The sequence below is a fragment of the Heliconius melpomene genome, chromosome 16 (genome assembly GCF_056956725.1).
Source record: "Heliconius melpomene rosina isolate 202511_hmr_F chromosome 16, ASM5695672v1, whole genome shotgun sequence".
Taxonomy (NCBI): Eukaryota; Metazoa; Arthropoda; class Insecta; order Lepidoptera; family Nymphalidae; genus Heliconius; species Heliconius melpomene.
Window position 1 is genome coordinate 2506171 of NC_140404.1, and position 12060 is coordinate 2518230.

The 12060-nt window shown below is 29.2% G+C and overlaps 1 protein-coding gene across 2 annotated transcripts; it reads right to left on the bottom strand.

The window, feature by feature from the left end:
* Positions 1-317: 317 nt before the first annotated feature.
* On the bottom strand, positions 318-11589 carry LOC146530680 (uncharacterized). Of its 2 annotated transcripts, none has more exons than XM_085199207.1 (9): positions 11472-11589; positions 10672-10865; positions 8939-9149; positions 7998-8354; positions 6730-6915; positions 5944-6062; positions 4575-4739; positions 2907-3077; positions 318-2593 (listed from the first exon to the last, which is right to left on the bottom strand). In XM_085199207.1, the coding sequence occupies exons 2-9, from the start codon at positions 10861-10863 to the stop codon at positions 2303-2305; spliced, it is 1692 nt and encodes a 563-aa protein (XP_085055333.1). In that variant the 5' UTR covers positions 10864-10865; positions 11472-11589; the 3' UTR covers positions 318-2302. The 2 variants fall into 2 exon arrangements, with proteins under 2 accessions (XP_085055333.1, XP_085055332.1); XM_085199206.1 differs by lacking the exon at positions 11472-11589 and adding an exon at positions 11166-11450.
* Between the last annotated feature and the right edge of the window lie 471 nt (positions 11590-12060).

Consider the following 12060-nt stretch of genomic DNA (forward strand, 5'->3'; position numbering starts at 1 on the left):
GAAATGGGTTTTACGAAACAAAGAAAATATTTTATTTTCGGATACAAGCAACCGCCCAATCGAAAAATTGTGTGCCAAATAGTGCAAGTTAACGACAGGATGTGCCGTGTTACCGCAGCAAAGAATTAAATTCATTCCCCCAAATGGGAAACGAATCCACAATTATATAACAGATGCAGAGTCGCTGGGACATGACGGCCTCTAAACCATCTTAAAATATTTGCATGTAAATTTTATATAAAATAAGTATAAAATGATTTTATGAATTGAAATTACTTTAAATAAAAATATATATTATTAAAAAAAACTACGTTACATAAATTCATACATGCACTTTAATTAAGCAATCATAATAATATTACAATAAAAAAACATTATATAAAAAATTACACCAAAAAAGCTCATTTTTATTTTATTTTACAAATAATAAATTTTCTTACAAAATATTACAAAAAGGCAGTATAAAATTGGTCCACAAAAAAGTTAGTCGTCAAATGCTTAATACATACAAATTATTAAAAATATTATTTTTTAACAACAATTAACATTCTCTTAAGTTTCTAGAAAAATACATGTTAAAATAACTATCAAGGCACATAAGGTCGTTATGAAATAGTTTGTATATTTTTTAGCACAGTCATTTTAGGTTCATTTAAGAGTCAGAGTGATTTTTTCCAAAACGAACTTAAAACATTTATAATGATTACGTTTTAAAAATATTATTTACAAAAACAAAGATTATTCTAAAAAAATAAACGTAGCGATTTGATTCCAAAAAAATTGGCACGATTTTGACAAGTATAGAAAAATTTCGAGTATATAATTATAGTCTTTACTCTACCTTTCAACTAAGAATCACAATATAAAAAAGGGGGAAAAAAAATAAACGCATTTTGCGCATATTGGTAATAAGACAATTCTTCAAAAAAAATCGATCGTCGATATATCAATATATATCGACGATCGATTTTTTTTTCTGGTTGGATAATTACGGACACAAATGCAAAATAAATTTGAGCCATGCCTTAGAAATTAAAGTATTGAAACTTGGATAGGCAGAATCAAGTCTTACTTAGGCTCTGCTCATATCCAAAACTATACGAATCTTGATCGACGAAATCTGGCCAGATTAGAACTTAATTTTTTTTTAAAGTTTCTAAATATTTTTACTATACTGCATGCTATTAGATATAAAACATGTTTTCTCACTTTTTATTTGATTTGATTCATACAAAAAAAGTAGTAAAATAAATCATCGTTTCTGTGATAATATGTCAATTTGAAAATTGGTAACTAAGTTACGTTTAAGTACTTGAAATATTTTATTATTAAAAAAAGCAAATTGCACTTTGTACATAAATATTTCAAAATATTGAGATAAAAAAAATTTCGAAAAAATTTTGAACAAAAATTAATGAAATTTAAATACATTTCATTAATTTTTACACATAGTTGTATTATACTCAACCTAATTCATATAATTAAAAAATAATAATAACCAACAAAACTATATAAGTTGAACAATAACTTCAATAAAATTTTAATATAGATAAGAAAACAAATCAATAAAAATGTGATGATGATATTTAATCATTAGAAATATACAAAAAATATAAAAAGTATCAACAAAAATTAAAGGTTCACTCTTATAAACAAGTTATAACAAAAATACACTATTATTACTTCCCAATCTAATATTACATGATTAAAAAAAATAATAACAGTAAAATAGTAAAAATGTCGATTCCAACTTGTCATTAACAACAATTAATTTGTTGATAGAAAATTTAAATTAAAAAGTTATTAACAAAAAATATTTCATCGCTTTACAATTGTTGACTTGAGACATTAAGAAAAATAATATATATATCAAAACAAACAACAATCCATATTATCTATCATTTTCATTTTTAAAAAATATGATTATTTATTCCATTAAATTGACGTAAAAAAATAAGCATGTAACAAATAATAAAATTATAACTGATTCAATGACCCCTATAATATGAGAAAAAATATATTATAAGTGGTATATTATGTGAAAGTAATAAAAAACAAAATAAAAATGTTAAAAATGTTTGCCTTTTTTATCTGTTTCTTTGTGTGTTTGTACATGTTAATCTCAGAAATGACTTAACTGATTTAAACGTAGATTAGTACATAAACAATTGTATAGAACAAGCGGGCGAAGCCGCAATCGGGCCGCTTGTTTTGAATAAAATTATTTGACATACCAAATTCAATACACATATCACTGTCACACATACAAAAAAAATGCAAAAAATTATTGACACACAAAAAATCAACAATAATTATCTTTCAAAACCCGTCTTAGTATCTTCCCAGTAGGATTCTTAGGTATAGAATCAACAAATTGCACTTCCTTTATTTTTTTAAATGGCGCAACTTGTTTATTAACGAAATCTAATATTTCTTTATCACTAACTTTTTCTCCGGGCTGAGATACAATGAAGGCTTTGGGTTTTTCCCCGGATATGGTATCGGGGATTCCTATTACGGCGCAATCTAGAACTTTCTTGTGTGTACGTATTACCATTTCAAGTTCCGCTGGTGGTACTTGGTAACCTTTTACCTGGGGGTTTTAAAGTTAAATTGTTATTTTGTTTTGTTATGTTAGTTACTAGGTGAATTGCACATGTTTTATTACTTCTGGCGATCTACATATAAAACTTACATTTATAAAATACAATAATAGAAATTATATATATAAAACATAAGATAAATAAAACTTAATTTTTCTACAAGGCCAAGAACTTTTTTAAATATATGCAAACTGGTTAAAAAAAGTAATTTAAAACTTTTACCTTTAATTTTTTTCGTACAGTAAAATAAAACAATAACCACTCCTTTATCTCACACGCAAAAAAACCACAAAAGATGTCTACCTTAATCAATTCCTTCAATCTATCAGTGACATATAAATATTTATTCTCATCGTACTTCCCCATATCGCCCGTTTTGAACCATCCGCCTTGTGTCATAACTTCTTTTGTCGCTTCGTCGTTTTTGTAATAGCCTTGCATTAGATTCGCTCCTCTGTACCAAATTTCACCTTCCTGTAGATTCAAAATTATAATTATAGGTAAAAAATAATTTTATTAATGGGATCAGTCATGGCGCATGCCGCAAGCGTGCGGCTGTAAACGAGACAGCTTGAGAGTTTAAATTCCATTGGAGTAAATAAAATATTTAATATTTTCATTCTCTCGCTCCAATAACGAGGCAAAGCGTGGCGTTGAGTTAAAGACAATGGAGTGTATTAACACTAGGTTCCTAGGCTCCTTCTGCCTACGTTGCTATGTACAAGACAGCGTGAAGTTAAATAAATAATAATAAATACTTATCATATAATAAAATCGTAACAGTTCGGTGTCTGTACATGGAACATATAACAGAGAAAAACAAAATACTTGGAGCTTTTATTAATATAAAAGTACAATGATTTTCAATTTTTTTGTCTATTTGTCCGTGCGTTTGTTTACGCTAAGTACAACCTATACAGCTGGAACATTCACCATTGTAACCGAAAAATAAAATCACTCCTTGTAACCATTAGCTAGGAAATGAAAATAATTCCTTCCCCCGAGTGGGAATCGAACTCACAACCTTCAAACAATCAGACGCTACGAAGCTGCACTACGACGGCCTCAGGTCAAAAATCAAAAATAAAAAGCACTGTAGTTTTACAAATTAATTACTTTAGACACTCAACATTTTACAAAGTCAAAGTTACTTTAAGATATATTGCTCATGTTACTAACGTCAAATACCCACAAAATTTACCATTTAAATTAAATTATATAACGATAATAAAAAATACATTTACGTTTTTAATAGTTACTAGCGAACCGCGACTTCATCTGCTAGAAATAGTATTATAACGTTTTGATTTATAGTTATTTAAACAAAACAAATTTGATATTATGTTAAGGGAAGTTCATCAAAACACAATAGTGAAAACTGTATTTAAATTCGGTTGATAGTTTCTGAGATTATCGTGCACAAACAATCAGACAAAAAATATAAAAATAATTGTTTTGGGTTCTTTTCCGCTCCAAATGCCTCTAATAATAGTTTTCCTCATATATCTTCTATGTAAAGACAAAAATTTGTTACCTTTTTATTATATGCCTTGATTATTTATTACAAGGTTAAAATTAATGTAATGTCATTACTTATATAATAAAAAACTGTTAAATCCTTAACAAATATAGCTTTTTAATGTAATTTAATTATACATTGAGTTTTTATATTTAATATCAGTAAATTTAAAACCTCTTTTATATTGAGACCGTCATGGCGCAGTTGACTTGACATCTGACTGTTAACGCAACTTAATGGGTTCGATTCATACTATTATAGGGTATTAATAATGTCTTGAAAATGGGGAAATTAGGGAACGAACTGTCTAAATCCGTGAAGCTGCTGTTTTTTTAATATCTCAAACACTCCCCTATAACAAATTGCAGATTAGTATATAATCAGTTCACAATAAGTTAACTAAACTATTATTACTAAAAAAAATGGTAATAAATATTTATAAAAATCCATACCTGATTAGGTCCCAAAGCTTCAAAACTATTGATATCAGCTATTTTTACTTCCCCTCCAGCAAAAACATGTCCGACTGATGAATGATTGGCATCATCGTTATTGCCAACGGAAATACCACCGTTGGTCTCCGTGAGACCGTAGCCTTGACGGAATATTATGTTTTTCTGGAATAAACGGTTAAATATATATATGTATATTATTTTGTATAAATATATGTTATAGCAGGGTAGGAGAAGAGGGGGAATCTAGTGTTAAGAGACTCAGTTCTCCATTTTTCACCAAATTTTTGATACATTGATCATTACGTGTTTGGCGGAACTCAACGCTACGCTTTGTCTTGTTACCACAGCAAGGAAATGAAAATATGAAATAATTCATTTCCCCAAGTAGGAATCGAACCCACAACCGTCGCGTTTACAGTCACGATATGCCACTAGGCAGCCTCGAATTTTTTTAAGCTTCACGCTGTATTTCCCATATGGCAGGGTAGGTAGAGTGAACATGGGAACATAATGTCAACACACTCCCTTCCCATTAGGGCTCTTAGAATTCTGGAGGCATATCATGTTGCATAGCAGAACTCAACACCGCGCTTCGCCTTGTTGCTAGTATAAGGAAATCAAAATATTAGGTATTTCATTCTCCTAAGTGGGAATCGAACCCAAAATTGTCGCGTTTACAGTCACACGCTTGTGCTCCTGTCACAGCCTTGACGACCTCACTCACTAATACAGAGTAATGCGTAAAGTAAAAAAAATACTAAAATTATTATTTTAAACACATTTAACACATTTTATTGGACTTTGTTATAGTTACAGGTCAATAACATATAATATAAACGTTTAATCTTATCACACATCGTTTTAGGTAATAACAACTTCGATAAGGAGACCTCTAGTGTACTTTACATCTAAATAAGTTTTTTATCATTTTTTTAAATCTATAATTGATAAATTTGTTTGATGTTATGTTTTTATCATATATTTCGTATTTCATAAAAAACATAGTAAATTATTTTATTATATTTTTCTAGCCTTTTTTATTATATTCTTCTACATAAATTTAATGCTAACAATGATTTACTAACATATTTTTTTCTTTTTGAATGCATGTTACGTCGTAAGTTTTTGATCTAGTGATATTTAATTCTCCTGCGGGGTAATTAAAGTATTATTAAACTATAGTTATTTAATTTCTGATTATGATTTCGTTACAGAAAATGCAGAGTATCATATTATATTTAAAAAATACGCCAATCAATCCACAATATCTCGAATTTAGGAGAAAAGCGCAAAACGGAATATCTTAATACTAGGTTTCCTCTGTCTACTCTGACATGTACGGAAAACTGAAAAAAATAAAACTTACATTCTTATTGACGACAGCCGCCACATCGTCTTTTCCACAAGGGGCGGCCCCACAAATTATAGTTTGTACGTTTTCGAGGTGCTTTGGCGTAACTGCTGGATGTTTGCCTAAAAATATAGCTGAAAAATGGAAAAAATATATGTTAATTCCAATTTTATTTTTCTTTACGACCGTATTAGCCCAAATTTAAGCGAACTTTCCGCGCTTTGGTAAAAGAGACAAAGCGCGGCGTTAAGTTCCTACACTCAACACGCAATATCTCAAAAATTGAGCGGAATGGTACGGAGTGCTTTAACACAAGTTCCCTCTGCTACTATAAATCTATCAAATTTTAGCAAAAAATGCCCAAATTTTAACCAATGGTCAATTTTAATTGTCGAATTACTTTTAATCACTAATTGATAAGTGTTGTAATTAACGTTATTACGAATGATGTAATTATAAATAAGTTGCAAGGTAATTTTTAGTCATATCTTTGATTTAAATTTATTTAAAATTATATATTATCTTGGTGTAATTGTATTGATTTTTTCGAAATATCAAGAGATGCCTTAATCGTGGTGCAGTGGCACAATCGTTTGACTGTGAACCCAGCGTTTGTGGGTTCGATACCCGCTCGGGGGAATTAAATATTTAATATTTTCATTTTTACGCTCTGGTGTCGCAATGTCTCGAGAATTTGGCAGAAAATTAGGAACGAAGAGTCTCTATTTTCCCAGGTTCCCTCTGTCTATTCTGATATGAGCGGGATATGGCGACGCTTTAAAAAATTATACAAAAACTTACCCATAGGTGGAACGATATATAAATGGTTAGCTTTGAAACGTATCAAGGATTCCAAATAAAGTTCAGGCTTGAAGGAAGGCATTGTGACCAGCTTAATACCTCTTGCCATGAGATTCATTAAAACTGCATTGAAACCGAATATATGGAAAAACGGCAATACTGCTGGTAGCACTGATTGGTAAGACGCTGAAAAAAACATTTAATATATTTTAAATTAAACTATTTAATAGGATTCATCATGTATATTTTAGTAAAGAAAACCCGAGGTTTTCATTTTTTTTAAGGCTCGTAAGTTTCAATATTATAAATTTTATAAGAATAGTCTCGTTGAATTTAGCCGGTTTAATCAGTTAAGTATATTTAATTATTAATTGCTTTTTTGACTTATGAATTATAGATTTCGGATAGTTGGTGCACTGTAAAAACACTAAGAATGATAGATGCCTGTAGTGCGAGATAGATGCTCTTTATATTGAGTAAACGAAAAATCCAACCAAATTAATGACGTCAATTGCTTCCAAGTAACTTCGAAGGAATTGTTTAACTTTTTTTATCTTTGGATTGTCTGAATGCCATGAAATTAAATTAAGAATAATGTAAAAATATAAATCTTATGTGGTATTGTTATTGATGCTTGGCCTTGGTTTACTTTTGAATATTTATAATTTTTGTTTTATAACATAAATCTATAAATCTGCTAAGGCGTCATCGCCATTTTTACTAAAATGTTTACTTTTTTTCTTTTCTTTTAAAGATTTACCTACGTGACTAATATTATTTCATTAATTGAAACTGCAGAAAGTACCTTACACTTACAAAAAACTAAATACAAATAATTTAGTTATACATAAATGTAAATATCGAAAATATAAATCAAATCTCATTTAAACAGCTCCGAAAAGTCTTAATTCGATGAACAAGTGCCGAAATCCCATTGGAACTCTCAATAATGAAGGTTTCTTAATTATCGAGATCAAATTTATCAGGTTTCATTGTAATATACACTTTCATTTCGTGAAAATGGAAACCTATGGAAACTATTTACTTACTTACTATTTTATTTTTAGTACTACCAATAACATATGACACTGATAAGGCGTGTTGAAAGACCGCGCTTAATATTTAGAGTCTGCGACAAAGTAATTCTAAAACGCGTGCAATATATGATTGTAATTTTTGTTATAAACAAGGATTTTGGATAAGAAAATAATAGATTGCTATTTAAAGTTTTACGGATTGGTATCAACAATAATCAACCAATAACTTACCAGACGCCTCTTGAACACCAACAACTTCAGGCACAAGTATCATTTCGTTAACCGTAACAACACTTTCGTGGGTCAAAACCACTGCTTTAGGGAACCCGGTGGTACCACTTGAAAATGGCAAAATGGCTACGTCTTTACCACTTCTATTAACAGTCTTTAAACAATCTGTATCAACACTTAAATCTTCAGCGAACTCGGCAAATCTAATAGTACCTTCTGGTATATCATCATTATCTATTAGAATAACTGGTATATTAGTTTGCAGTTCTTTTAAAGCGAGTGCTATATTGGGATATGATAATTTGGACGATACTATCGCTTTACAATTTACTAATTCTATTTGACGTTTTAGTTCATCTGAAACAAAATTATACAGAATTAGTAATTACGTTTTTTTTAGAGTTAAATGTCATTGATTAAGATAACACAAAAACATTTACAGTATGATAACATGAAAGATAGATATAGTACATCAATACAATCATACGAGGCCGTTGCGGCGCAGGCGCACATGGGTGTGACTGTAACGCAACAGTTACGCATTCGATCTCCACTGGAGGGATTGAATTATTAATTTTTAATATTTTTATTTCAAAAGCACGGCGTTGAGTTCCGCCACTCAACACTCAATGCCAAGAAAAATTCGTCGGAAAGTAGGGAACGAAGTGTCTTAACACAAGGTTTCGTCTGCCTACCCTGCTGTATACAGGATCAGCGTGAAACTGATTTAATTAATATTTATAGTTATGAAATATTTATATTGCGGCCGTCATGTCGCTCTATTTTTTCTTATTATTATTGATGGCGAGATGGCTGGCCTTAACGATGCATTGTGTTTCACCAGATACTAAGAATAAAAAATTACTTAAATCTAGCCATAGCCTGTATTAGTCTAAGAACATTTTAGAATATACTATAATTATTGTTTTTAAACTACTCACGGGCAGTATACACAGGATTCATCATACTAGCCACACAACCAGCTTCCATCAAACCTAAAATGACGCACGGATACTCCGGCAAGTTGGGTAAGATGACGGCTACTACATCATCATTTTGCAATTTCAATTTATTACGTAAAGACGCGGCAAAGGAGACAGACATTCTGTAGGTTTGAGCGTATGTGTAGCCATGGCCGGTTACCGCACAGACCTAGGAAAATAGAGAAATAACTGTGAAAAATATACAGTGTTTTTGTCATCACTCACTTCTATACTGATGTCTTCTACATAAGTATGTATAAGAGGTACTCAAAATCTCTATCTATTTAAATACAAATTTGTTGTTTATATATGTAGGCGAAAAAGACAACTGATTCATATTCATCACAATAATGTAAAATCTAAGAAATAATCAAACCTACGACCTAAAATTATAAATCGAAACTACTAACCACTACACTTTGTATATAAAATAATTATGTTTTGATTATATTCGTTGTGTGCACCTTCCTTATTTCTTAACCTTGCAAAAAATACAGTATGAGTTATGACCAACAATTATTTAATAACAACAAAATTGTAAGGAAATATTTAAAAAAACGAGACAATGTTGTGAAGTTGATCAATTTACTGTATAAAAATACAATATATGAATTTACAATGAGAAAACATTGTATATATTGTATATTTTTCTTTTGTAATAGTTTGAATTAATATCTAACTACCTACCTACTATAACCTTTAAAAATTAAAAGATTTAAGATATATATCTTTACAATTGCATTATCTCATATCATTTTATAATACACAAGACACTACACAGAAATCAAGTAATTCCATTTTTTTAAATTGTTATTGTATTTTTCAGTTTACTTAAGCATTTTTCTTAATATTTATTATTTTTCGCCCATATGAGCAATGGGGAAAAGTTCAGAAAGCCTAACTGCTGCTACTACTATTAAGTCAAGTGATTGTTACTATAGCAGCTATAAAGATTGAAAAAAAATTGTTTACAAGCAAAATAAAATGATAAATGTTTCAGACAAAGATTTATAATGGACAACATATTATTAGCAAATTATTGTAACAAAGTGGCAAAAACAAATACTACAATGAAATAATACATAATAATACTATATTAACTTTCGCTTTGAACTTACATTTATTTTCCCTTGCCATACTATGTTTCAAAAACAGAGAAAAATATATTAGGTACTATAAAAATTGTTCATAAGATTTCCAGAAAATATTTATCAGTTTATCTGTAATATTAGCAAAAAAATAATTATAAAATAATTCGATTTTTTATAATTTTAATAAATTATGACTGTTTAAACAAATGTAGATTTATGTTTAAACTTTAATCATGTTCATATCTCATATATAATTACTATATAAATATATTTTATTTATTTTTTAGAAGGAAGTAATATTTCAAAAGACTAAGGAAATTAGATAACAAAATACATTATAATATCATATAAATTATTGAGCAAAGTTTTTTAGTTTTTTTTTGCACCAAGAGCTAACATAGCAGCTCAAACCTCTTAAATACTGTCCAAGAACTGAGTTAGCCACTAAGCCATACATTAGTTAATAATTTTTTGTGATCAAGAAACATAGTCTGGTCTTGGTAAATTAAAATGTTTTCTGTTTTTTTAAAATGTATTTCTTCTTGCTTTGGTGTAGTAACAACATTATAAAAGATGTCAAAAATAAATTTATTTACTTACAGTAAAAGTTTTATCTGGCCACCTATCCAGGTTCTGCCAAGCAAAGTCCCATACAGTTTGATTGGTGACCTTGACATTTTTATGAATAGATTTAAGTATATTAGCTTCAGTACTTTTTAATCTACATGAAGGTAGTGATGTATTTCTTCTGTTTAGCACTTGGCATACTGTTCGACGGACAACACTAGCCATTGCTGGGAAAAAAGAGCCAATTATGTCAGCAGGCTACTAAAGTAGTTGATTTAAATAATACTAGCATAAAGATAATGCTAAGATGAGAGATGATAGACGATAAGATGTAATACACAATTATCTTAACAAAAAAAAAACAAATGCAATGGACAAAAATTATGGTTTAAAAAAAAGAAGAATTTAAGTAATTTAAATTATGATGATTACTATAAGAAACAAAAATTCTAATATTACCAAAGGTAGTTATATGAAAATATCTTTGCTTTGTTTACAATAAACATTATTTTTAAATTAAAACAAACCTTATATAAAATTTAATTTAAGTAAGTAATCAAAACCAGTTTAAATTTTTAAAAACTACTATCTCAAGGTTATATCAACGCAACAAATATCTTTAACACGGTAGACTTTGCACTGATGAATAAATTATGCAGAAGGAAATATAAACACTATAATTAAAGTTGTATTTTGATACAATCACTTTTTAATACAGTATTAATAATTCATTTGGTCATTGATTTAATTTTAAAGAAATTGATTCGAGTAATTCAATAACGTTTCCTAACGAAAGATAAACAACGACTACTACAAAATAAATTAATATCTACCTATCCTATTAAAATATTAATAAGCAAAACAAGTTTAAACTTTGACAATGACAACCACAGAACACATTTACATTTGATGACAACTATCGTGATTGGCCATATTCACAGATTTATATTGAACTTGAACCTATAAGCTCGTTCCGTTCTACGTAAACTAAATTATATTCATATCTTCAGTCTGACACCAAGGCAAGAAAGCCTGGCGGTGCCCAACGCCGGGGCTTACTTGCCTTGGTCAGTCGGTTAAATCGGTGGAAACTGAACATTAGGTTCTCTCTATATACGGGTTTGGCTGAGACGGTAAAAGCCACCAATAAATTATTATATAGGGTATATATAAGCCGATTCAGGGAGCCGTAAGATAAAAATAAAAGACAAACCATAAAAGGGTTACTTTATAGGTCACGATTAATTGAGTTAATAAATTTTATAAAAATAAATAAAAAATAAATTTTATAATGCTATATATGTATACATACGAAAGTAATACGCTGATAGCACTGGAAATAATACTATATAACAATTTCTGTAGAACCTATATAACCAGCGTAAGCTGTAATATAATTTATAACGTAATTAAAATAAAAAA

Coding starts and splice junctions, on each gene's coding strand:
- LOC146530680 (XM_085199207.1), bottom strand. CDS start 10,863: ATGGCTAGTGTTGTCCGTCGAACAGTATGCCAAGTGCTAAACAGAAGA. Junction 6,063..6,729: donor ATATATCGTTCCACCTATGG/GTAAGTTTTTGT, acceptor TCCATTTTTCAG/CTATATTTTTAGGCAAACAT. Junction 2,594..2,906: donor GATTGAAGGAATTGATTAAG/GTAGACATCTTT, acceptor TAAAACCCCCAG/GTAAAAGGTTACCAAGTACC.